At 38.0% G+C, this 23,040-nt stretch overlaps 1 protein-coding gene across 1 annotated transcript; it reads left to right on the forward strand.

Annotated features, from left to right (window-relative positions):
• The first annotated feature begins 7 nt into the window (after positions 1 to 7).
• Positions 8 to 22,542, forward strand: DHFR (dihydrofolate reductase). Its single transcript, XM_008566611.1, has 6 exons — positions 8 to 275; positions 631 to 680; positions 2,157 to 2,262; positions 7,853 to 7,979; positions 10,667 to 10,782; positions 22,367 to 22,542. The coding sequence occupies exons 1-6, from the start codon at positions 190 to 192 to the stop codon at positions 22,443 to 22,445; spliced, it is 564 nt and encodes a 187-aa protein (XP_008564833.1). The 5' UTR covers positions 8 to 189; the 3' UTR covers positions 22,446 to 22,542.
• Positions 22,543 to 23,040: the final 498 nt, after the last annotated feature.

Raw genomic sequence — 23,040 nt, forward strand, 5'->3', positions numbered from 1 at the left:
TAGCCCGCGGTCGCAGTTCGCGGGCGTCTGCGGGCGCGAGCACGCCGCGACCCTGCCGTGCGCCGGGGCGGGGGGCGGGGCCTCGCCTGCACCAATGGGGCCGAGGGGCGGGGTTGCCCCAATTTCGCGCCAAACTTGGCGGGTAAGGCGAGTGTCGCGAGCAGCTCGGAGGTGTTTGCTGCTGCTACCATGGTTCGTCCGCTAAACTGCATCGTCGCTGTGTCCCAGAACATGGGCATCGGCAAGGACGGGGACCTGCCCTGGCCCCCGCTCAGGTACCTGCCGGGGCGGAAGGACCGAGGCTGGCACAGGCTGCCCTTAATCGGGACCCTGGGCTGGAATGCGCGGGCGGATTCGCCCCGGGAGGATGGCATCGGACTTGCGACCTGAGCTGACAGGAGGGGGTGGGCCCAGGCTGGCTTCCTTCTGCAACGCTGGAAGCCAGGTTGATTTCCGTCCCCATCCTGCTGCCCTGCGAAGCCTTTGGCTCGCGGCGCCCTGGCCCAGAGCAAAGTCCCAGCCCTGGAAAAACATTCCCACCCCGCCGCCAGCGCACCGTTTTGTCGGGCGCGCTAGAGCTTAAGCCCACGGGATAATGTCTGGTTAACTCTGTGTTTCTCTAACTTGTAGGAATGAATTCAAGTATTTCCAGAGAATGACCACAGTTTCTTCGGTAGAAGGTAATGTGGGATTTTTAAGTGATTGAGGTGGCTTACCAATGCAAATGTTATTTAAATGGAAAGTTTTCCAGGTTACTCTGGGACCTTTTCTGTTACCATTGATCTGTATGCAGTTCCTAAGGTTCATTAAAGATTTTTTAAAATTTATTTGATATTTTATGCCGGCACGCGTGTACAGTCCAGGTATTGGGCAAAATTGGCAGCTGGATAGAGGTTTTGGTGCGCTCCGAAAGGAAACCAATGAGACCTTTAGAATAGCTGCTGGAAGGTATAAAGACTGAATGAGGGTAGTGAGAAGAGAGGATAAAAAATTTTTAAACGGATACATGATACTCGATTTTGCAGATCTGGAGTTTGAAGGTAATGTATGAAGGCAAGGATGAACTTAGATTTTCAGTTTGAGAGTCTGGGTGGCACGGAAAATAAAGGAATGGAGAATAGCGTGCAATTGTAATGACACGATTTCGAGGTGCCTGTAGGACATCCAGGATAATTTCAGGCACAGGGAACTAGGTGAATTGAGCCATTGGAGAGAAGAGGATAACTAAGGAAAAGGATATGGGGGTGGACAGAAACCTCCTTTAAAACCTAAGAGAGCCGTATATTCACGGTCTGAGGAGGAATGGCAGAGTAAACAGGGAAACATTGTATATCAGAAAGAAGCAGATGCTGCAGAACTTTAATGAGACAGATACAAGGCCCTTGGATTTGGCACATAGATCACTGGTAGAGATGATATGGCAAGAGACCAAAGCTAAAGAACTGACACAAACCCCTTCAAGAATCTTGAGTATGGTCTGGTAACGTTAATGTTCCTTTGATCCAGATGTCTGACTCTCAAGTTGTTTTTCCCAAAGAAATTAAACCAAAAATGGAAACCAAATGTATAAAGTTTTTATAGAAGAGTTATACTTGAAAGAGAAGTTAGAGACACAATCAAATATGTTTTAAAGTAATTGAGGGGACTATTAAACAGCTATTTTTAGAAGTATGACTTAATGTAAATCTACAAAGTACACAAATATGAATAATACAATTATATCAAACAGTTGTAATCATATTATTAGATGTTGAACACTGTTCTAAGTCTTTTATCCCCACATCAAACCATTTTATAAATGAAAGTAAAGCACAAGTGGTTAACATGATTTGCCTAGCAGATGACAGAATGCATCCAACTCGAGCACTCTGAGCCAGAATTTTTATTCTTTATTACATTATACATGATTGCAATTTATTAAAACTAGATATTGGATGTCCATGGGATAAAGCAAAGGGAAAAATAGTTAACATTTCTAGGTAATGCGTAAGAAATATGAATTTTGATAAAACTGTTTCAAGTTTTAATTTTTTTAAGAAGATCCACTAGATGTCACTGTCACAATCATATCTATGCACATACTCGTGTACATATGAATATATGAAAATATCTGTATATTCCCAAAATATACTTATCCTTTCTCTGTGATTTTATAGATAAACAGAATTTGGTGATTATGGGTAGGAAGACCTGGTTCTCCATTCCTGAGAAGAATCGACCTTTAAAGAACAGAATTAATTTAGTTCTCAGTAGAGAACTCAAGTAAGTCTGGTAACATAAATTCAAAAGAAAATCATGTCTCTTTTCTTATAGTAGAGATCAGTATACAACAAAATGAAATAGTATGAAAGTAGCTATTGATGAAGTTGCTTGAAAGTACAAAAGTGATTAGAGGAAATGAATAAGCAGTTGTTTATACCACATGACAATAACTTATTCTACTACTTAAGTGATTAATTGATTTCATCACCTTGAAAAGCTATATTAAACATTAAATCTATCTATGGTAATAGATTTATAAGTTTCTTTGAACCTTTATTCAGTAGGCTCAAATACCAATTATGCAATGTAATCAGTAACTTTTTTCTAGTTTCACACAAAATCAAAATATGTATGTTTTGAGACTTGCCAAAATTAAGTGGTTTTCCCTCTCTGGACCCAGCCCTAAATGCAATAAGATGTGAATTTTAGGATAGACTGAAACTGGTCGTAATCTATGCCCTATTATTTCTAGTTAGCCACAACACACAAGTAATACCTTGCACTTGTGTTCTTTACCCAGTGTCTGAAAGTGAAAACTTTCAAAGTATTGAAATGATCTGAGAGATCCTGAGTAGAAGGGAGTGTCTCCAGTTGGTCTCTACTAAGAATTTTCATGTCCTGCGATCTGACATTGGAGTGGATAGTTCCTGATGCCTGGAAATGCTCTAGGAACTGGGGGTGAGGGGTGGGGGGATAATTGCATTAAGAATGCCCACAAAATCATATCCACTGGTTTGACCTTGACCATGGCTTCTGTGTCATTTACTCCACATGTGATGTTTCCTAAGTTCTATCTTGTTTGTTTCTTTTTGTTTTTGACATCAGTTCTAACCCACTAAAATAACTTTATGAATCTCAGGGGGTTTTTTGGTGGGGGGGAGGGGAGTTGACCTGAATTAAACCTAAGGGAAAGTCTGGGATTGGCATGTTAATCATCCTTTCTTAAACTAATAATGTAACACCAAAAAGAATGCAATATCCTAGGGCACTACTTGCTTGAGAACAGTGGTCGTAATATTCCTTTACCACGTGTATTATTAAGGGTTTAACCAGAGAAGCAGACCCAGTAGAAGATAAATATATTAGAGTTTTACTGTAAGGAATTGGCTTACATAATTGTAGGGGCTTACCTACAAAAATCTGTAGGGTAGGCTGCAACTCTCTAGCAGGGCTGAAGCTGTGCAAGTGAAATTTCTTCTTCAGGAAAGCCTCAACCCTTCTCTTGAGGCCTTTCAACTGATTGAATCAGGTCCAGCCAGATTAGAGTAAACTAATTATAGATGTAATCACATCTACAAAATACCTTTGCAGCAACACCTAGACTAGAGTCTTAATAACCAGGGACTGTAGCCTAGCCAAGTTAACACACCATGAAAAGGAAAAAGCATTACACCACTATAGGCTGAGGGGATTCAGGCTTATATAGATTTTCTCCCTATCCCTCCTATAATGGCATAGGTAAAACCTAGAATAAAGGGTACCATAGTATTTGCATTGAATGCCTCTGGGTGATGGGGTATATGTTGGTGTGCATCTTGCCATCTGCCTCTATCTTCCTGCTGTTCTCTCTCCTGGTTGCTAGGATATTCTGATTTTCTCTTTACTTGGTAGAATTCAAATTCACAGACTATATTGCCACTCTCAGAGACTCTTTAATAACATTTTTGAACAGTCCTCAAGTTTATTTATGGCTAGCTTGAGCTCAGTGAGGTTGATGTTCAATTGAGCCACATTTCTTCTCAAATGATGAAATGGTGAATCTAATTTCTTCCTTATGACCCCTCCTGTGGTGTATGTAATTGGGTATGGTTGCTTCTTATGTATTTATATATAATTGTTGGTTTATTTCACTTTTTTTTTTTTTTTTTTAAGGCTGAGAAAATTTAAAGTCTTTATTATCAAGTATGCCAGGGAAGTAGTGAAACCACTTGGCAAAAAACGTTAGAGTTCATTTTTTTGTCTTTCCTCTTGCTTCCGTAATTGCTGTTCAATTCCACACACACACAGAACATCTGTTACCTTGCCAGGCACTGCATGGTCCTGAATAAAGGGACAGAGATTTACACACGGAAATCACTATTGCTTATGCAAGCTTTTAAAAATACTCAATTTTGGGCCAGCCCGTGGCTCACTTGGAAGAGTGTGGTGCTGATAACACCAAGGCCATGGGTTCAGATCCCTATATAGGTATGGCCAGTTAGCTCTCTTGGTAGAGCGTGGTGCTGACAACACCAAGTCAAGGGTTAAGATCCCCTTACCGGTCATCTAAAAAAAATAAATAAATAAATAGTAAATAAAGATACTCAATTTTTCACCCTCCTCCCCCAATGTAAGAAACTGAATCCTCAAGGTAACCCCAAAACTTTCTGCCAAACACTCGTTATTTGGAATAAATATTTCCTTAATAGGACATAGGGGAATAAATGCTTTTCCAAAACTTAATAGATGATCAAGTTGTGGCATTAAAAGAATTGAGATGAGGAGTAGGGGGAGTGACTGCTGATGGGTAAAGGATTTTTTCCTAGGGGTGACGGAAATGTTCTGCAAGTAGATATGGGTGATGGTTGCACAACTGTGGATATACTAAAAATCACTGAATTGTACACTTTAAAAGGGCGATTTGCATGGTATATGATTTATATCTCAAAGCAGTTTTAAAGTCTTTGAAACCAAAAATTAAGCAAGTTTTATTGCAATGCCATAGCCTTAATACCATCTTCAGAAAATCCAAAATTGCCTTCATGTTATAAGGTGTTGAAAATTGTCTCCAATCCATGAAAATTATCTAAATTTCATGATATAATTTTTTTATAATTTCACCATCGTATTCTTCACAGTGATTAAAACTTTCTTTTCTTAACACTGCAGTTCTCTCCCTACCACTCACACAGTATAGTGAACACTGACTGGCCTGGCTTCTTGTATCTGCTCTGGCACCTCTTAACATAGTGGCTCTAGCCAGGTTACAAGTAAGCCTTGCTAAACCTCAATTTCCTAGGATTAATAACAACTTCTTAGGGTAATTTTGAAGATTCATTGAAATTTTATATGTAAGGTTTCTGGCACAAAGAAGGTACCCTACAGATATCAGTTCCTACTCCCAACCCCTACCATACAATTCAGCAATCCCACTTCTGGGTACATACCCACAGGAATGGAAATCATCATGTTGAAGGGATACCTGAACACCCATGTTCATCGCAGCTCTACTTTACAGTAGTCAAAATATGGAACCAACCTAAATGTCCATCAGTGGACAACTGGATAAGGAATATGTGGTATATAAACACAATGGAATACTACCCAGCCATAAAAAAGAGTGAACTACTGCCATTCACAGCAACATGGATGAGCTTGGAGAAAATTATGTTAAGTGAAATAAGCCAGGCACAGAAAGAGAAATACCATGTCTTCACTTATAAGCAGGAGGGAGGGAAGGAAGGAAGGACCACAATGAAATGAGCTTTCAGAAGGAGAGAACAGACCTATAGTTACTAGAGGTAGGGGAGGGAAAGAGGGGCTAGGGAGTACTTGGATAAGGGACACAAAGAATAATGACGATTTGTAGTGGTGAAAACGCTAATAATATTGATTCGATTATCATATACTATAAAAATAAATAAAAATGTTATGGTGGGGATTGAGCTTCATTGAGTTTTGGGGCAACATTCAATGCACAGCAGCTCATTTTCTATTTTTTAAATTTTAGTTTATGTTTTCTTAATTGGCACATGATAATTGTATATATTTATGAGGTACAATATGGTATTTGTGTGCATGTATACAGTGTGCAGTGATCATATTTGAGTAATGAGCATATCCATCACCTCAAACATTTGTCATTTCTTTGTGTTGAAAACACTGAAAATCCTCTCTACTAGCTATTTGAAATTATACAGTAAATTGTTAACTGTAGTCTCCTTACTGTGCTATAGAACACTAGAGCTTATTCCTATCTAGCTGCAATTTTGTATCCATTGACTATCCTCCCCTTTCCCCTGCTCTTAACCAGTCTTTAGTGACCCCTATTCTATTCTCTACTTCTATGAAGTCAATTTTTTTAGCTTCCACTTGTGAGAATGTGAAGTATTTCTCTTTCTCTGCCTGGCTTTTTTCACTTAATGTAATTTTCTCCAAGCTCATCTGTATTGCCACAAATGGCATGATTTCATTCTTTTTTATGGCTGAGTAGTGTTCTATTGTACATTTTCTTTATCCAGTCATCCATTAATGGACACAGATTGGTTCCGTATCTTGGCTATTGTTAATAGTCATAATGAACATGGGAGTGCAAGTATCCCTTCCACATGCTGATTTCCTTTCCTGTAGATATATACATAGCAGTGGGATCGCTGTATCGTATGGCAGTTCTATCCATAGTTTTTTGAAGAACCTCCATAGTGTTCTCTATAATGGCTGAACTAATTTACATCCCACCAACAATGTATAAGAGTTCTCCTTTCTCTGCATCCTTGCCAGCATTTGTTATTTTCTGCCTTTTTGATGATAACCATTCTAACTGGAATGAGATGATATCTCATTGTGGTTTTGATTTGCATTTCATAGATGATTAGTGATGTCGAGCACTTTTTCATATACCCATTTGTGTCTTTTGAGAAATGTCTGTTCAGGTCATTTGCCCATTTTTTAATCAGGTTGTTTTTTTTGTTTTGTTTTGTTTTGTTTTTTTCTATTGAGTTGTTCGAGTTCCTTGTACAAGCTCTTTTTTTAATACTTCCCACATTTCTGTGTCGTTTGAAGCGTGAAAGTACTTTCCCCAGTCCCCAAAGGTAACCACATATTAAAGGTCTGAATATCATTCCAAACTTTTCTACAGTCTTTCAAACATATCACTCCTTTTTCACCATTTTATCATGAAAATTTTCAAACATACAGAAAGAACTTTGCAGTAAACAGCTGTATACCCATCATCTACATTCTATCAATAACATTTTACTGGGCTGGCTTTATCATCTGTCCATCCATCCATCAATCAGTCTTGTTCATTTATGCATTTCAAAATAAATTGTAGACATTAGTATATTTCCCCCTAAATACTTCATCATACATATCATCAATTGGAATTCAATATTTCTTTACACTTTTTTTCCTTTTGAGGTAAATATTACGTACAGTAAGATGCACAAGTCTTAAGTGTACATTTGCTAAGTTTTGACAAAAGTATACACCTCTGTAACCCAAACCCATGTTTATAATCAAACATATAGAATATTACCACTTCCCCACAAAGTTTCTTCATGCCCTGTCCCAGTTAATCTTTTTTTTTTTTGGTCACAGTTAATCTTTATCTCACTCTTCCAGAAACAACTACTGTTCTGATTTTTTTTTCTACCATGGATATCACGATATATCACATGTGACTTTGGATTTTGATTCATTGTGGACCATAGATGCACAAATGTAGGCTGAAGTATTGGTCATAGGCCATACTAATGTTAAATACTTTTTGTTGAAAGGATTTATATTTATAATGATTTTAGTTTTGTAATTACTGCTTCCTATTTAGACTATTTGACTAGCATGAATGAGTTTTATAAAAACTATGTGTAATTCTTCTTTTAAACCTCAGAGAACCTCCACAGGGAGCTCATTTTCTTGCGAGAAGTCTGGATGATGCCTTAAAGCTTATTGAGCAACCGGATTTAGCAAATAAAGTAGACATGGTTTGGATAGTAGGAGGCAGTTCTGTTTATAAGGTAAGTGAAGTTGTCTATAAGTATACAGATGTGTTCTACTCTACTTTCTTTCAGCTTTCCTGCCATTGAAAGGCAGGTAATGAGGACAGGACATAACCCATAGTCTGAACCATAAAAAAAATTAAGCTATGGTCATAGGAAGCAGCACATTATCCCTAATATGTAAGTCAGACATATTGGCAATTTGAGTTATTCATTGTTGGATATTATCATGCAAACTAATAAAAAATAAAAATAATTTTTTTAGTCTGTACCAGTCTCTTTTCTTTTTACGTTTTAAATTGACAAATAATTATATATATTTACTGTGTCCATGTTTTGAAATATGTGTACATTGTGGAATTGCTAAGTCAAGCTAATTAACATGCATTACCTCACTTATTTTTTGTGATAAGAACACTTAGCATTCTACTCTTAGCAATTTTCAGAAATACAATACATTGTTATTAACTATAGTCACCACGTTGTACAATAGCTCTCTTAAACTTATTCCTCCTATCTAACTGAAATTTTGTATTTTTTGGCCAACATCTGGCCCAAGTACTAGTCTATTTTCAACTCAAAATAGTTGGTGTTTCCAATTTAAAAGCCATTCTAAATCCCTCCCTGAGAATTGTACTTTTACTGCACTCTTTTCTTCTCCCAGGATATGCCCTAGATATGCTGAGTTAGCCATTTTATTTCAATATAAATGTCTCTTACTAAGAAAGGGATGAGGCTCTTGGTTGATATACACTAACTAGATGTGTGAATTTGTTAAAAGCAGAAAACTTTTCCTCAATTTTTATATCATGTGAGGGTATAGCAGAATGCTTACATGATTTCATATCATAAAGGAAAATAGTATGTAAAAGAGAAAATATTACTTTTTCTTGATACCAAATGACTTCCAGGTTTAAAAAATTTTGAAGATCATAAATAGAATTTTTTGATTCTTTTAAAACACTAATGAAAGATTAACATTTGTGGGGAGGAAGAAAATCAGTCCCTACCCTTTGGGGCTTGTGTTAACATACTCATATATACACTGAAATTATTTCAGAAAGAAAAGGTATTCCGGAATCCTAGATGGGTTTATAAAACCTCACAGTTTCTTAGGTTCCTGTTTCTATAATCTCTTATTTTCCCTATTTGTAATAGAAAAAAAATGGACATTTTTTCTTTGATGTTTTCATCCAAGTATGAATTTCTTCTAAGAAAGAAAAGCAACTTGTTTATTTTGTTCACATTTTGAATAATCAATATTATACTTGAAAATGTATTCTTCAAATAATATAAGCACTTAATTGCATGCATATCATTTGTTATATCTATACATATATAAATAATAAGAAAATAGAACCATGAGGTGATAGTTTTACACTATCCACCTACCTCACATCACAGCAACTTGCAGATCATTCAGACTTGTATTACCATGGGCCAAATCGGACCTACCAGCCTGTTTTGTAAATAAAGTTTCATTGATTAGAACATAGCCACGCTCATTTAGTATTTTTTAATGGCTGTTTTTTGCCTACAAAAGTAAGAAACCCAGTGACCCCCAAAGCCTAAAATATTTACCATCTGGCCTGCTACAGAAAGTTTGCTTTATGTCATCAACTATATCTGGGTGGGACAGAGCTGGAAGTAAAAGATTTCATCACGTTACTGAGAACAGTGCACAATTTAAAACTTATGAATTGTTTATTTCTGGATTTTTCATTAATATTTTCAGACCAAGATTGACTGTGGGTAACTGAAACCATGGAAAGTGAAACTGCAGATAAGGGAAGACTACTGTATTCACTTTTTCTAGTTTTTGGTACAATAAGATTTGGCAAAATATTTATTTGGTTTTAGCAAAGATTAAAAAAAGATTTAATATAAGCTGAAGTATTGAAAATAAAAAGTAAAATGTATTCTATGCCCTTATCTGGAATCTTAAGGATAATAAGCACTTGGAATTGTGTGTTTATGTGTTTGTGTATATATTTTCTTTTCCCTATAAGCTATTTGAAAATCAAGAGTTATTGCTTTCTTGGAGCTGCAGTTAGGACTCATACTTTTTATCAGAATTTTAAGATATTTGTTCCAAAGCATTTTTTTCTGTAGAAACTATCAACAGTACTGTAGGCAGTAGTTAGAAAAGTAATTAACAATATAAGAATCAATACAATTGCTATCAAAAAGAGGCAGAATGAATTACCTACCTATTAGCATTGTAACTATTTCCTGAGAAATGGAAACATTACTAAATTTTATTTAAGTATACTATATATGCCCTTGGGGTTTTCAGTAGTCAAGTTCTCATGAAGTTGTACTATCTTATCCATATATACATATGAACATTTTACTATAGAAAGCAACTAGATAGTAATTTGGAGCTCTTAACTCTTAAAACAGCAGCCAAAGGGAAACAACAAAACTGAATGCTTATATTAAAAAAGAGTTCTTATAAGCAAACTAGCAGCCAGAATATATTTAAACTCAGTCTCATAATTATTGATAATGATTAGTGCTATTCTCAATATAATTAAGGCACACTTTGCAGAGCCTCAAACTAAATAATAGGATATTTAAATAGTACTTTGGCAGTAATAAGCATGTCTTTAATACCTAGTAAAAACTAATTAAAACAAAAATTTTAGAGTTTCTGTTTTTTGACACAGATTGAGGAAATTAATGTCCTTTATTTTATTTCAAAGGAAGCCATGGGTCACCCAGGCCATGTTAAACTATTTGTGACAAGGATCATGCAGGACTTTGAAAGTGACACATTCTTCCCAGAAATTGATTTGGAGAAATATAAATGTCTGCCAGAGTAAGTATAATGTTATTAACTAGTCTGAAGCACTTTGGGATTTCCTGCTTTAGAATTGTAGAAAAGAGCATATCTTTTCAGATTGAATTCAGGGAAGCAATGTATTTGATAGAGAAATACAATAGGAATTTTTATAAACCTGCTTCAATAGATTTTCAGTAGATTTGGAAATCATTAGGTTTTAATGATTTTACTGAAATCTGGACTAGTAGTCACTAGTTCATTCTAGGAGAGTCAGACACTGTCCTAGGCACTGGGAAAGCAGTGTTTCCCAGGCCATATGCTATAGCTACTCCTCAGGAGATTGCATTTCTAGTAGGGGGGAGGGTGGCAAATGACAGATAGATATCAAAAGAGGTACTGTGTGGAGAACTGAAATGTTGTGATGTGATAGGTACTGTGTAGTCTGAGAAGTCCTCTCCAAAGAGTGACGTCTAAATAGTAAGAAGCCAGCTGTGCAAAGAGCAGGAAGAGCGATCCAGGAAACTGGTAATAGCTTGTGCAGAGGCCTGAGCAGGAACAAGCTTGGCCTCTCCTGAGCCTGGAGACCACTGTGGGCATCGTGAGCAGGGGGAGGCCAACAGGGGTCAGACCAAGTGCAGGTTTAGAGGGTCTGGAAAAGAGAGTGAGATTGTTCTAGCTGCTTTATGGAGAATGGACCATGGGGGGGACAAGAGTATAGTGGAGAGACCTGTTAGATGCAGAGCTTCAAGGGGAAAGTTGAAGGGACTTAGTTAGGTTAGGTGGTAGTAGTGGAGATGGAGAAGAGGAGGTTACATTTGCTTCACCATGTAGTTTTAACTTCAGCATGAGACTGCCTGATTTTGAAAACTCATAGCATTGTAGTTTAAAAGCACTTTTCAGCTATTGTCTATAGACAGTAAAAGTAAAAGATTAATTATATCAACATTTCTAGACCACCTTTCAGCACATTCTTTCACATATTCTCAGTTGTATCTACTCATTATTCTTTGAGTGAGTTTGTTTTTGAAATGCCCCGTAAAGGAACATTCAGAGCCAAGTCTGAATAAATGGATGGCCAAATTAGGGGAATAGTCTTAAATCACATGAAATGAGTGACCAGTTTTCTTGGGCTCTGAACTTAAAAAAACTGAGAATAAGAGAACTCCAAAAAGCTAAAGTACAGGCTTTTGCTTAGGTTCCAAAGGTGACGACTTAGAAAAGCCACACTTAGTGATTGCATATATATTTACCATACTTATATTTATTTAATCATTTGTCATACCTTATATATATTTTTATTCTACTGCTTAGATTGCGATTCTCACAATATGTGATTATTGATCTCTGCTCTTCCTTATTTCTTTCCTCTTTGCTGCTGATACCAAGAATAGATGACTGTGTGAATCAGCTTCATATTAAATACCTTGCCAAATCGTTGCTTGCAGACAGAACCCTTTCCAAAGCTGTGACCCTTCAGGATTCTTGATAAGTTAAAAGAAATACCATTCTGCCTTTCTGACTTTGAGAAAAAAACATCTTTACTGAAATATCATTCACATATCATAACATTCACCTACTGAAGGTATATAACTCAGTGGTTTTAGTTTAGTCACAGAGATGTTTGACCATCACCACAATGTAAATTTAAAACATTTCCATCATCCCCCAAAAAACCCTGTACCTATTAGCAATTGACCTTCATTCCTCTCCCCTCCCAGCCCGAGGAATCACTGATCTACTTTCTGTCTCTATAGATATGCCTATTCTGGACATTTATATAAACGAAATGATATAATATTTAGTCACAGAGATGTTTGACCATCACCACAATGTAAATTTAAAACATTTCCATCATCCCCCCAAAAACCCTGTACCTATTAGCAATTGACCTTCATTCCTCTCCCCTCCCAGCCCTAGGAATCACTGATCTACTTTCTGTCTCTATAGATATGCCTATTCTGGACATTTATATAAACGAAATGATATAATATGTAGTCTTTCTTGGAATTAGCTTCTTTCAATTGACAAAATGTTTTCAGGGCTTAGCCATGTTGTAATATCTATCGCTACATCATTCTTTACTGTCAACAAAAAATATTTCATTGTATGGCTACACCACATTTTATTTATTCATTCATCAATTGGTGGACATTTGGTTTGTTTCCACTTTTTGGCTATCGTGATGCTGCTCTGAACATTTGTGTACAAGTTTCTGTGTGGATGTATGTTTTCATTCCCCTTGGTATAATCTAGAAGAATTGCTGTGTCATATGGACTCTATATTTACATTTTGAAGAACTGTTGGGCTGTGGTCCAACATGACTGTACCTTTTTACATACCCACCAGCAATGAATAAAGGTTCTAATTTCTCCACATTCTCAACAACACTTGTTATTATCTGCCATTTTGTTTATAGCTATCATGGTGAACATGAAGTTGTGTCTCATAGTTTTGGTTTGCATTTCCCTAATAACTAATGATGTTGAGCATCTTTTCAGGTGCTTATTGGCCGTTTGTATGTCTTCATTGGAGAAATTTAGATCCTTTGCCCAATTTTAAATTTTAGTTATTTATTTTTCTATTAGTGAGTTTTAAGAGTTCTTTCAATATTCTGGATGTGAGACTCTTAATCAGGTATATGATTAGCAAATGTTTTCTCCCGTTATCTGGATTGTCTTTTTCACTTTCTTAATGGTATCATTTGCAATACAAAAGTTTTTGGTTTTTTTTTAATGGGGTATAGAGTTATGTTTCAACATGTATACAGCGTATGATCAAATCAGGGTAATTAGTATTTCATCATTATAAAAATTTACCATTTCTTTGTGATGAGAACATTTGAGCCCCTCTCTTCTAGCCACTTGAAAACATACAATAAATTATTGTTAATTATAGATGCCTAGCACTACCATACACCATTAAAACATATTTTTCCTATCTAGCTGTAATTTTGTACTCATTAACCAATCTCTCTTCATCCCTCTATTCCCCCTTCCCAGCCTCTAGTAAACACAATTCTTAGCTCTACTTCTAAAAATTCAGATTTTTCTTTTTTAGCTCCCACATATGAATGAGAACATGTGGGATTTATCTTTCTGTGTCTGACTTATTTCACTTAACATAATGTCTTCCAGTCTCATCCATGTTGCTGTAAATGACAGGATTTCATTCCTTTTCATGGCTGAGTAGTATTCCATTGTACATAAACACCACATTTTCTTTCTCTCTTCATCTGTTGATGGACACTTAAGTTAATTACGTATCTTGGCTATTGTGCAAAGTGCTGCATTAAACATATCTCTTCCATATACTGATTTCCTTCTCTTTGGATATATACCCAGTAGTGGAATTGCTGGATGGTACGGTAATTCTATTTGTAGTTTTTTGAGGAACCTCCATACTGTTTTTCATAATGGCTGTACTAATTTACTTCCCACCAACAGTGTATGAGTTACCTTTTCTCTACATCCTCACCAGCACTTGTTATTTTTTGTCTTTTTGATAATAGCCATTCTAACTGGGGTGAGATTATGGTTTTGATTTGCATTTCCCTCATGATTGGTGATGCCGAGCATTTTCTCATGTACCTTTGGGCCATTTGTATGTCTTTTGAGAAATGTCTCTTCAGGTCATTTGCCCTTTTTGAACTGGATTATTTGTGCTTTTGTTGTTGATTGTTTAAGTACCTTGTATATTCTGGATATTAATCCCTTGTCAATGAATAGTATACAAATATTTTCTCCCATTCTGCAAGTTGCCTCTTTGCTCTGTTTATTGTTTCTTTTGCTATACAGAAGTTTATTAGAGGACATCGCTGTGGAATTTGTGGCCATGGCCAGCTGTTTGTTTCCTCTGAGCTGTGCTTAGGAAGCTGGCCAGCCAGCCCTCCTTTAGCTGTGCTGCAGCCTTTGTCAAAAAGAGAAAGAGTGTGGCCTGGCCCCTGCAGTTCTCCAGGCCCTCAGTAAGTGGGTTAGACTTCAGTCTGTATACAATCAGTGGGGAGGCCTTTCCTAGCAGGTCAAAAAGAGAAAGAGTGTGGCCTGGCCCCTGCAGTTCTCCAGGCCCTCAGTAAGTGGGTTATACTTCAGTCTGTATACAATCAGTGGGGAGGCCTTTCCTAGCAGGAAGCCAGAACAGAGAGCTGTAAACTCCTTGAAGTGCAAGAGGCTGCTTCTGGTACCTGAGCAGCTCCTCTTTGCCTCCTTTACCTTGTGATGTCGTCATTCTAGAATGAAATTATGGCAGGTTCAGGAACTGATGCCCAATTTTAATTCACTGGTATTAAAAAATACTTCAACTCCTACACTTGCACAAGTAGAACGAATTGTGTATTGGCCACCACATATGGAGGCATTGCTTTGATGATCTTTGAATATCAGGGTATTGCTGACCTCATAGAATGAGTTTGGAAGAATACCCTCTACTTGAATTTTTCTTGGAATACTTTGAGAAGAATTGGTATTAATTCTTCCTTAAAAGTTTGGTAGAATTCAGCAATGAAGCTAACCAGTGCTGCACTTTTCTTTGTTGGAAGCCTGCTGATTACTGATTCAATCTCATTACTTGCTATTGATCTGTTCATATTTCCTATTTCTTCCTGGTTCTGTCTTGGTAGATTGTGTGTGTCCAGAAATTTATCCATTTCCTCTAGGTTTTCAAATTTGCTGGCATGTAGTAGTTTATAATAATCTTTAATGAAGCTGGAATAGGCAACACTAGGCAGGATTGCTGTGGTTGTGGGCAAGATCTCAGGAACCTGGTAGAAGTGTCGGGGTATACTGCAGCTCCTTAGCCAGAGTGGGCAACCTTGGGCAGACTCACTGGTGCCATGGCCGGGATCCTGAGAGAGGAAGGGGTGCTCTACAGCTCCTCAGCTCAAATGGGCAACACCAGGCATGGTTGCTGGGGCCGCAGCCAGGACTTTGACCTTCAAGAGAGATGCTGAGGTGCTCAGCACCTTCTCAGCTGAAGTAGGCGACTCTGGGTAGAGTTTCTGGGGCTTCGAGTGAGAACCTGTGCCCTCAGGAAAGGTGCTGGGGCATTCTGCAGCTCCTCAGCTGGAGTTGGCAACCTGAGTGGGGTCACTAGGGCCACAGCTGGGATCTCAGACTCCCAAGAAAGATACTGGAGCTCCTCAACTGGAGTGAGCCACTCTGGATAAAGTCACCAGGGTCATAAGTCGGACCCTGCACCTTCAAGAGAGATGCTGGGGTGCTCTGCAGCTTCTCTGCTAGAGTGGGCCACTCTGGACAGGGTCACTGTGGTCATGGGTAGGACCCTGGAACCCCAAGAGAGATGCTGGGTCACTCCACAGCTTCTCAGCTAGAGTAGGCCATTCTGGGCAAGGATACTGGGGTTGTGAGTGGGACCTTGTGCCCCCAAGAGAGACTCTGGGGCACTGTGCATCTCCAGTGTTGGATTGGGTTGCTGTGGGTGAGGTCGCTGAAGTCACTGGCGTGACCATGTATCCCCAGGAGAGATGCCGGGGTGCTCTACAGCTCCTCAGCTAGGCAGATGGCTCTGTGCAGGTTCACTGGAGCTACAGCAGGACTCTGTGCCCCAAGAGAGGCATGTGAACACTCCACTGAGGAGAGTGGGGCCACCAGCAGTGGCAGAGGGCCCCTATCAGTTGGCGCTCAAGCTCTGGAATGTGAGCATATTGGCTCCCTTTGTCTTGGGGCTGACCTTTCCACTGTGTTGGACCACTTGTTCCCAGGGGTGCAAGGTGCTTCATAGATTCAGGTGCCGGAGTCAGTGTGATGAGGGGGCCTATTGAGGATGTGGAGGTGCTGGGGCTATTGGGCTGCGGGGCAAAATGCACTCTGGAGATGGCTCCATTCCCAAAATGGCACTGTGCTGCAGTAACCTGGGACCCGGGGGCTGGGGGTTCACAGTGAATTCCCTCTCTGGAATAGTGCACTAGAGTCACATAGGCTCCAAGCAGCCCTCTATATTGGTCTCATGGCCTGCAAGTGCTGTGTGGCTCTCTTATGGCTAGGATTGCAGGTGTCCGGGGTGGGCCTGTAGACTGTTGGGGATTTGTTGTGCTGACCATTTCCCTGCAGTGAGGAGTCTCTCCTGGCTCCAGGCTGATCATGGTCAGATGCTTCACTTGTCTTTTAATGCTCATATCCCAAGAGTCTGAGCCACCAGGTGTCGTCTTCACATGTTGCTGAACTCTGGTGTTTTCTCCTAGATACATTATTCAATGTGTGATTATCTGTTTGTTGTTTTGGACTTTCTTTATGTCACAGGGGAGAGTTGGGAGCCGCTAGTCAGCCACCTTGAAGTGCCCTCCAACAGTTTTTTTATTTTGATATTGTCCAGTTTATCTTTTTTTTTCTTTTAGTGTCATGTCACAGGGGAGAGTTGGGAGCCGCTAGTCAGCCACCTTGAAGTGCCCTCCAACAGTTTTTTATTTTGATATTGTCCAGTTTATCTTTTTTTTTCTTTTAGTGTCATACCTAAGAAACCATTGCCTAATCGACGCTCACAAAGATTTGCTTCTCTGTGTTTTTTTCCTAATAATTTTATACTTTTAACTCTTCCATAGAAGTCTGTGATCCATTTGAGTTCATTTGTTTTTGATGTAAGGAAGGGGTTCAACTCTGTTCTTTTGTAAGTGTACATCTAGTTGTCCCAACACTATTTGTGGACAAGATATTCTTTCCCCCCACTGAATTATTTTGGCTCCTTTGTTGAAAATCAGTTGACCATAAGTGTGAGGGTTTATTTCTGGAATCTCAGTTCTGTTCAGTTGATCTATATGTGTATTCCACACCATCCTGATTACTAACATTTGAAATCAGGAAGTACAGATCTTCCAACTTTGTTCTTCCTTTTCAAGATGGTCTTGGTTTTTCTGGGTCTCTTGCATTTCCATATGAATTTTGTGATTAGCTTGTCAATTTCTGCCAAAAAGCAAGCTGGGACTTTGATAGGAATTGTTTTATATCTGTGAACATTGCCATCTTAATATTAAGTTTTCCAGACCATGAGCATGTGATGTCTTTCCACTTACTTAGATACTCTTTAATTTCTTTCAGGAATGTTTTGTAGCTTTCAGTGTGTTGAGTATTTTCTTTTGATGCTGTTGTAAATGGTATTGTTTTCTTAATTTTACTTTCAGTCTGTTCATTGCTAGTGTATAAAGACACATGATTTTTGCTTATCAATCTTGCAAATGTCTTGCAGTATCCTGCAAGCTTACTTAATTCATTAGTAGTTCCGATTGTTAGTAGATTCTCTAGGATTTTCTATATATGGTAGGTTGTTATCTGCAGATAGAGTTTTCCTTCTTCCTTTTTAATCTGGATTTTTTTTTTTTTTTTTTTAAAGATGACCGGTAAGGGGATCTCAACCCTTGGCCTGGTGTTGTCAGCACCACGCTCATCCAGTGAGAAAACCGGCCATCCCTATATAGGATCCGAACCTGGGGCCTTGGTGTTATCAGCACCGTACTCTACCAAGTGAGCCACGGGCCAGCCCTAATCTGGATGTTTTTTATTTCTTTTTCTTGCCTAATTGCCTTAGCTAGAACCTCCAATACAATGTTAACTAGAAGGTAGCAAGAGCAGACCTACTTGTCTTGTAACATTCAGTCTGTCACCCTTAACTATGATGCAATGATCATGTGGTTTTTGTCTTTTACACTAATTAATATTTTAATATACTATTAATATGGTATATTACATTGTTTGATTTTCATGTTATACTAGTCTTGTACTTCAGGGACAAGTTCCACTTGTTAATGGTGTACAATTTTTTTAATATGTTGCTGGATTCAGTTTACTACTATTTTGTTGAGGAGTTTTGCATTTATATTCATAAGGGATATTGGTCTTTAGTCCTCTCTCTTTTTTTTTAATGTCTTCACCTGGTTTTGATAATCAGGATAATACTGACCTCACAGTATGAATTAGGAAGTTCTGTCTCCTCTTCTATTTTTTGGAAGCATTTGTGAAGGATTGGTAGTACTTTTTCTTTAAATGTCTTAGAACATTTCACTCACTTATAGGAAACGTTAGCTGGGTTTAGACCCTTATGGGGCAGGTTAGTTTTGCCCTACTGTTGATGTGGTGTCATGGTAATCCTGCTCAGTATGAGAGGAACCCAGGTTCAGTCAGGTTATCACTGAACACCTCTAAGTAAGGACCAGGTCCAATATGGACAACCCCTCATCCTGGAAAATGGGGAGCAGCTGAAAATGTGGTCACCCCTCACCCAACACACAACGCACGTTCATGTGGAACCTGGTGCTAAAACATTCATAGACGACCTACTTCGGGGTCAGAGTTTCATATGTAGCAGAGCAGCTCCCTTGTTCAATCTATTGAGACACAAGGGTTTGTAAGAGGAAAAACATTAAAAGAAAAAAAAATGAAGAAAAATTTTTTAAAAGATTTTTTTTAAATAAAGAAAAAAGATGAATAGAAAAAAAGAAAAAGTAAATGTCTTAGAACATGTTAATGGTGAGTAGACTGACATAAGAACAAGAAAGTTACTCCAAAATGAACATTCTAAAAATGAAAAAGTCTTTTTTCCATTGCAGCATTTGATGGTCATCTGTACTTTCAGGTCTGTACTAACATCATAACACCTGCTCTAACATGGAATAGAGGGAATTCCCCCATGGGAGACCTGGAGTAAGTCAGTCATTAAATAGAGAAAAAGGAAACCTCTGAAGACAAAGTGAATATACCTTGTCTCTGGACATCTATAACATTGCTCCATTCTGGAGCTGCTTTCTCTCCAAATCTCTGTACATTGGAGATCTTAGAATGCTCCCTACTGTCCAGAAATGAATTTGGTCATTCTCCCCTCTCTCTTCCTCTTCCCCCACTTCTACACATGTAGTTTAGAGCCCCATTATCTCTATCACTTGTCCTCTTGTGGTTATATAGGTTTCAGTTCAAACACAGCATCTTTTACTGACACCATACTTGCTGCTTAAAAGCACTAGTATAATGAAATAAAAATGAAAAGAACTATTGTAAGGCAAAAAGAATAAAATTAGAATGTAGATAAGGCCACAAGCAGTGGAAGCCTAAGAGCAGCAGTTAATATTAACAAAGTCAGGTGGTTTTACTTTGTGTCTGCCTTTTTCCCAGGTCATTGTTTGTGCAATTATTCTTTCGAAAGCACCATGACAGCCTGTTCTATAAGGCTCTGCTCTCATTCATCTTGCCTGGAAGAAATCTTTCTGTTTCAGACTATTTCACACTAGGCCCCAGCCAAACCAGCAGGCCCAAGTATTTTATATCAGCAGTTTTCTATTTAATGAGCCCAAAAAAGAATTGTTCCCTACCATCTAATAAGCTTTTCCTTCTAGTTAAAAACTTCCTAACGGCTGGCCGATTAGCACATAGCCTTGTTACACCAAAGTAAAGGGTTCGGGTCCCCGTACCAAAAAACAAAAATAAAAAGCCAATCTTCTAGTTAACTTTCCATGTGACCAGTTACAGAGGATAACAATCAAAAGAAGTCTTTGGAGGCAGTAGTTGGCTACAGAGCTGCAACAGATGCCCCTTATCAATGTTTGACTTGAGGTAGGTTTCAGGTGGGCTGAGGTTTCCTGCCTGTCCAGGATGCTTGTGTATTTGCACACATTACTTGTACATCCCTTTTTCCTCCTGAGCCTGTGCTTCCTGTATAGTCTTGATTTTATTTTAGTTGTGATTTGTTTTTTATGGACAACTGTTTTAAGAACTCTGGTCACCTCTTTCTTAGACCCTCCATCGAATCATCTCTGTAAGTGTACAACTAGATGTACACTTACAAAAGAACGGAGTTGAACCCCTTCCTTACATCAAAAACAAATGAACTCAAATGGATCACAGACTTCTATGGAAGAGTTAAAAGTATAAAATTATTAGGAAAAAAACAGAGAAGCAAATCTTTGTGAGCGTGGATTAGGCAATGGTTTCTTAGGTTTCTTAAGTTCACTCATATTCATTTGCTTCCTTAATGCTTGAAGATTCTAGAGGGGAGTCTGTATCACTTAGACTCTGGTTAGACTTGAACTCAGAGTCTAAGTGTGGCTTTTAGGCAGAGTTTGCTCTTTAGAAAAGTTTGGAATTGTGATTATGAGTTAATTATAATCATTACTAAAACAAACTGAATATGTGAATATTATGGAAAGAAAAATGAAACTTAGGCAGAACTAAGTTTTAGTTTCACAGAGAAGATTAACATTAACACCATGGCTGCTGATCATATCCAGACCATAACACAGTCATTTCTAAGTTGTTATTATTCATGGGTTTGGAAATAACTTCTGGATACCTTGCTTTTGTCTTATTAACTGGCAATCTTGACACTCTTGAGTATTTTGCACAAAAAATATGTAAATGTTACTTTTTATGACTCATTCCAAAGAAATTAAGATTATGGTTTAAAATTGGCCCAGTAAAATAATTTCTTAAAAAAAAAAAAAGGCCATCCTTCTACTAAATCAGTGGAACAGAAGTAAATGGTTGGTAAATAGAAACATAGCTTCTTCCTCTGAAATACAGATTATTCCAGATCAAACACCTTTTTCTTTTCCCTATACGTTATTATATTAGTGTTACTTCATGTCTCTAATTATGGTTTTTATTAAAATGGCATAATCTCTAATTAGTCAACAAAAGGTTAGTGCCTATTATTGCTCAGCAATATATTGGATATCACAAGAAATTAAAAAGTTTTCCTGTATTTATCCCTGCCTACAATGAGTTTAGGAAATAGTTGGGGGGTCAAAACAAACCAATAATATTAATGGGCGACATTTTGTGGACCACTTAACACATGAGGCACAGTGCTAAATTCTTTACAAAGATTAAGACTTTTTATTGATACCCAGGCTCCAAGACAGTGTAACACAGCAGAACCAGTCAAGCACAGTCACATTAAAGCAGGTGTTCCTGACCACCATCTGGAGCACACTGGGGTGCAGCCTGCATGATGGAGCAACATGAGAATGCTCATTGGCGCAGTCATTGGAGGCTGGAGTGGTCAGAACAGTCCTCAGTGCAGAACCTGTGTTTTTAATGGAAAGCTGGAGGGAGCACAGACCTAAGTGAGAGTTCACAGAATAGGAAAGATCGGGCAAACAAGTGACCTTAGTAAAGGAATTGCAATATACCACACCTTGGGGAATTAGAGCAGTGTGGCATCCATCAACTAAACTGAAATCGAGATCTGTTGCCATGCAGGGCACATAACTTCAGTTCTGCTCTGAACAGCCAAAGGTTGTATCTTATTTTTTGTTTTCCTTACACATGAAATGTGATACCAAGTGTACAACTTGCAAAACATTCTTAAGATATTTCATATTAGCTGGATGACAGAGTAGAAAGGTGCAAGAGAAGCTGCTAACAGTGTTTGAGAGAAGAATTAGGAATCAGAAGGAAAGGAGGAGGAAAGAGTATACTTTACATTTCCTAACTATATAGTTTGTAGTTTCTTGTAATATGTAGTGTGTTTGCATAATATTCACTCAGCTTCACTTACCGTTATGAAGGAAAAAGGAAGGAAAAACTTATATTTACTTTATGCACTGTTGATACCTTCTGGCTGAGAGAGAAGCTTTATTTTTAATGGATACATAATTCAATTTTATATTTGTTTCTTTTACAGATACCCAGGTGTTTTTTCTGGTGTCCAGGAGGAGAAAGGCATTAAGTACAAATTTGAAGTATATGAAAAGAATGAATAATATGAAGGTGTTTTCTGATTTATTTTAAGTTGTCCCCCCCCAATAAAAAAATTATTTTTTAAATTAGAAAAAAAAGACTTTTGTTGTCTTTAGATCTGTGGATAATTATTTCCAAGTCGTTGGTTTTATTCCCCATTAGTCTTAACTAGACTATATCAGATACCATTTATGAAACATTTCTTGCTGTAATTGGTACAGCTTCTCTCTCCCAAGGCTGCGACTAAGTCCGCAGCACCTGCCTAGGGTAGCATATCTACAAGATAGCCCAAAGTGGGAGAGTCTCCTGATAGCATAAGTTGACACCAGGGCCCATAAAGGTAGGAGTTAGACAGGAGTCCAAAGGGCAGAATGGAATATAAATGGAAAAGCTAGAACTCAGATTTTTAAAAGAAAATTAGATCAAAATATAAACTGTGAATTATTCTATACACATCACACTTCTGAACAAAGTTCTGTTCACTCAGGAAGTCGGTAAATTGAGAACTCCAGTATATTCCATAGGGACAGTAAAGAAGCAGGCGGGAGACCTTTTTTGATGGTTAAAAAAGAAAAAAGGTCTGAGACCTTTAAAATTTCTGTTTCTGATCTTCAGTGA

The sequence above is a fragment of the Galeopterus variegatus genome, unplaced genomic scaffold, assembly GCF_000696425.1.
Source record: "Galeopterus variegatus unplaced genomic scaffold, G_variegatus-3.0.2 Scaffold254, whole genome shotgun sequence".
Classification (NCBI taxonomy): domain Eukaryota; kingdom Metazoa; phylum Chordata; class Mammalia; order Dermoptera; family Cynocephalidae; genus Galeopterus; species Galeopterus variegatus.

Excerpts from the sequence above, each read along its gene's own strand:
- DHFR (XM_008566611.1), top strand. The coding sequence starts at position 190 with ATGGTTCGTCCGCTAAACTGCATCGTCGCTGTGTCCCAGAACATGGGC. Across the intron at positions 276-630 it reads CTGCCCTGGCCCCCGCTCAG|GAATGAATTCAAGTATTTCC; the intron begins GTACCTGCCGGG and ends TCTAACTTGTAG. Across the intron at positions 7,980-10,666 it reads GAGGCAGTTCTGTTTATAAG|GAAGCCATGGGTCACCCAGG; the intron begins GTAAGTGAAGTT and ends TTTATTTCAAAG.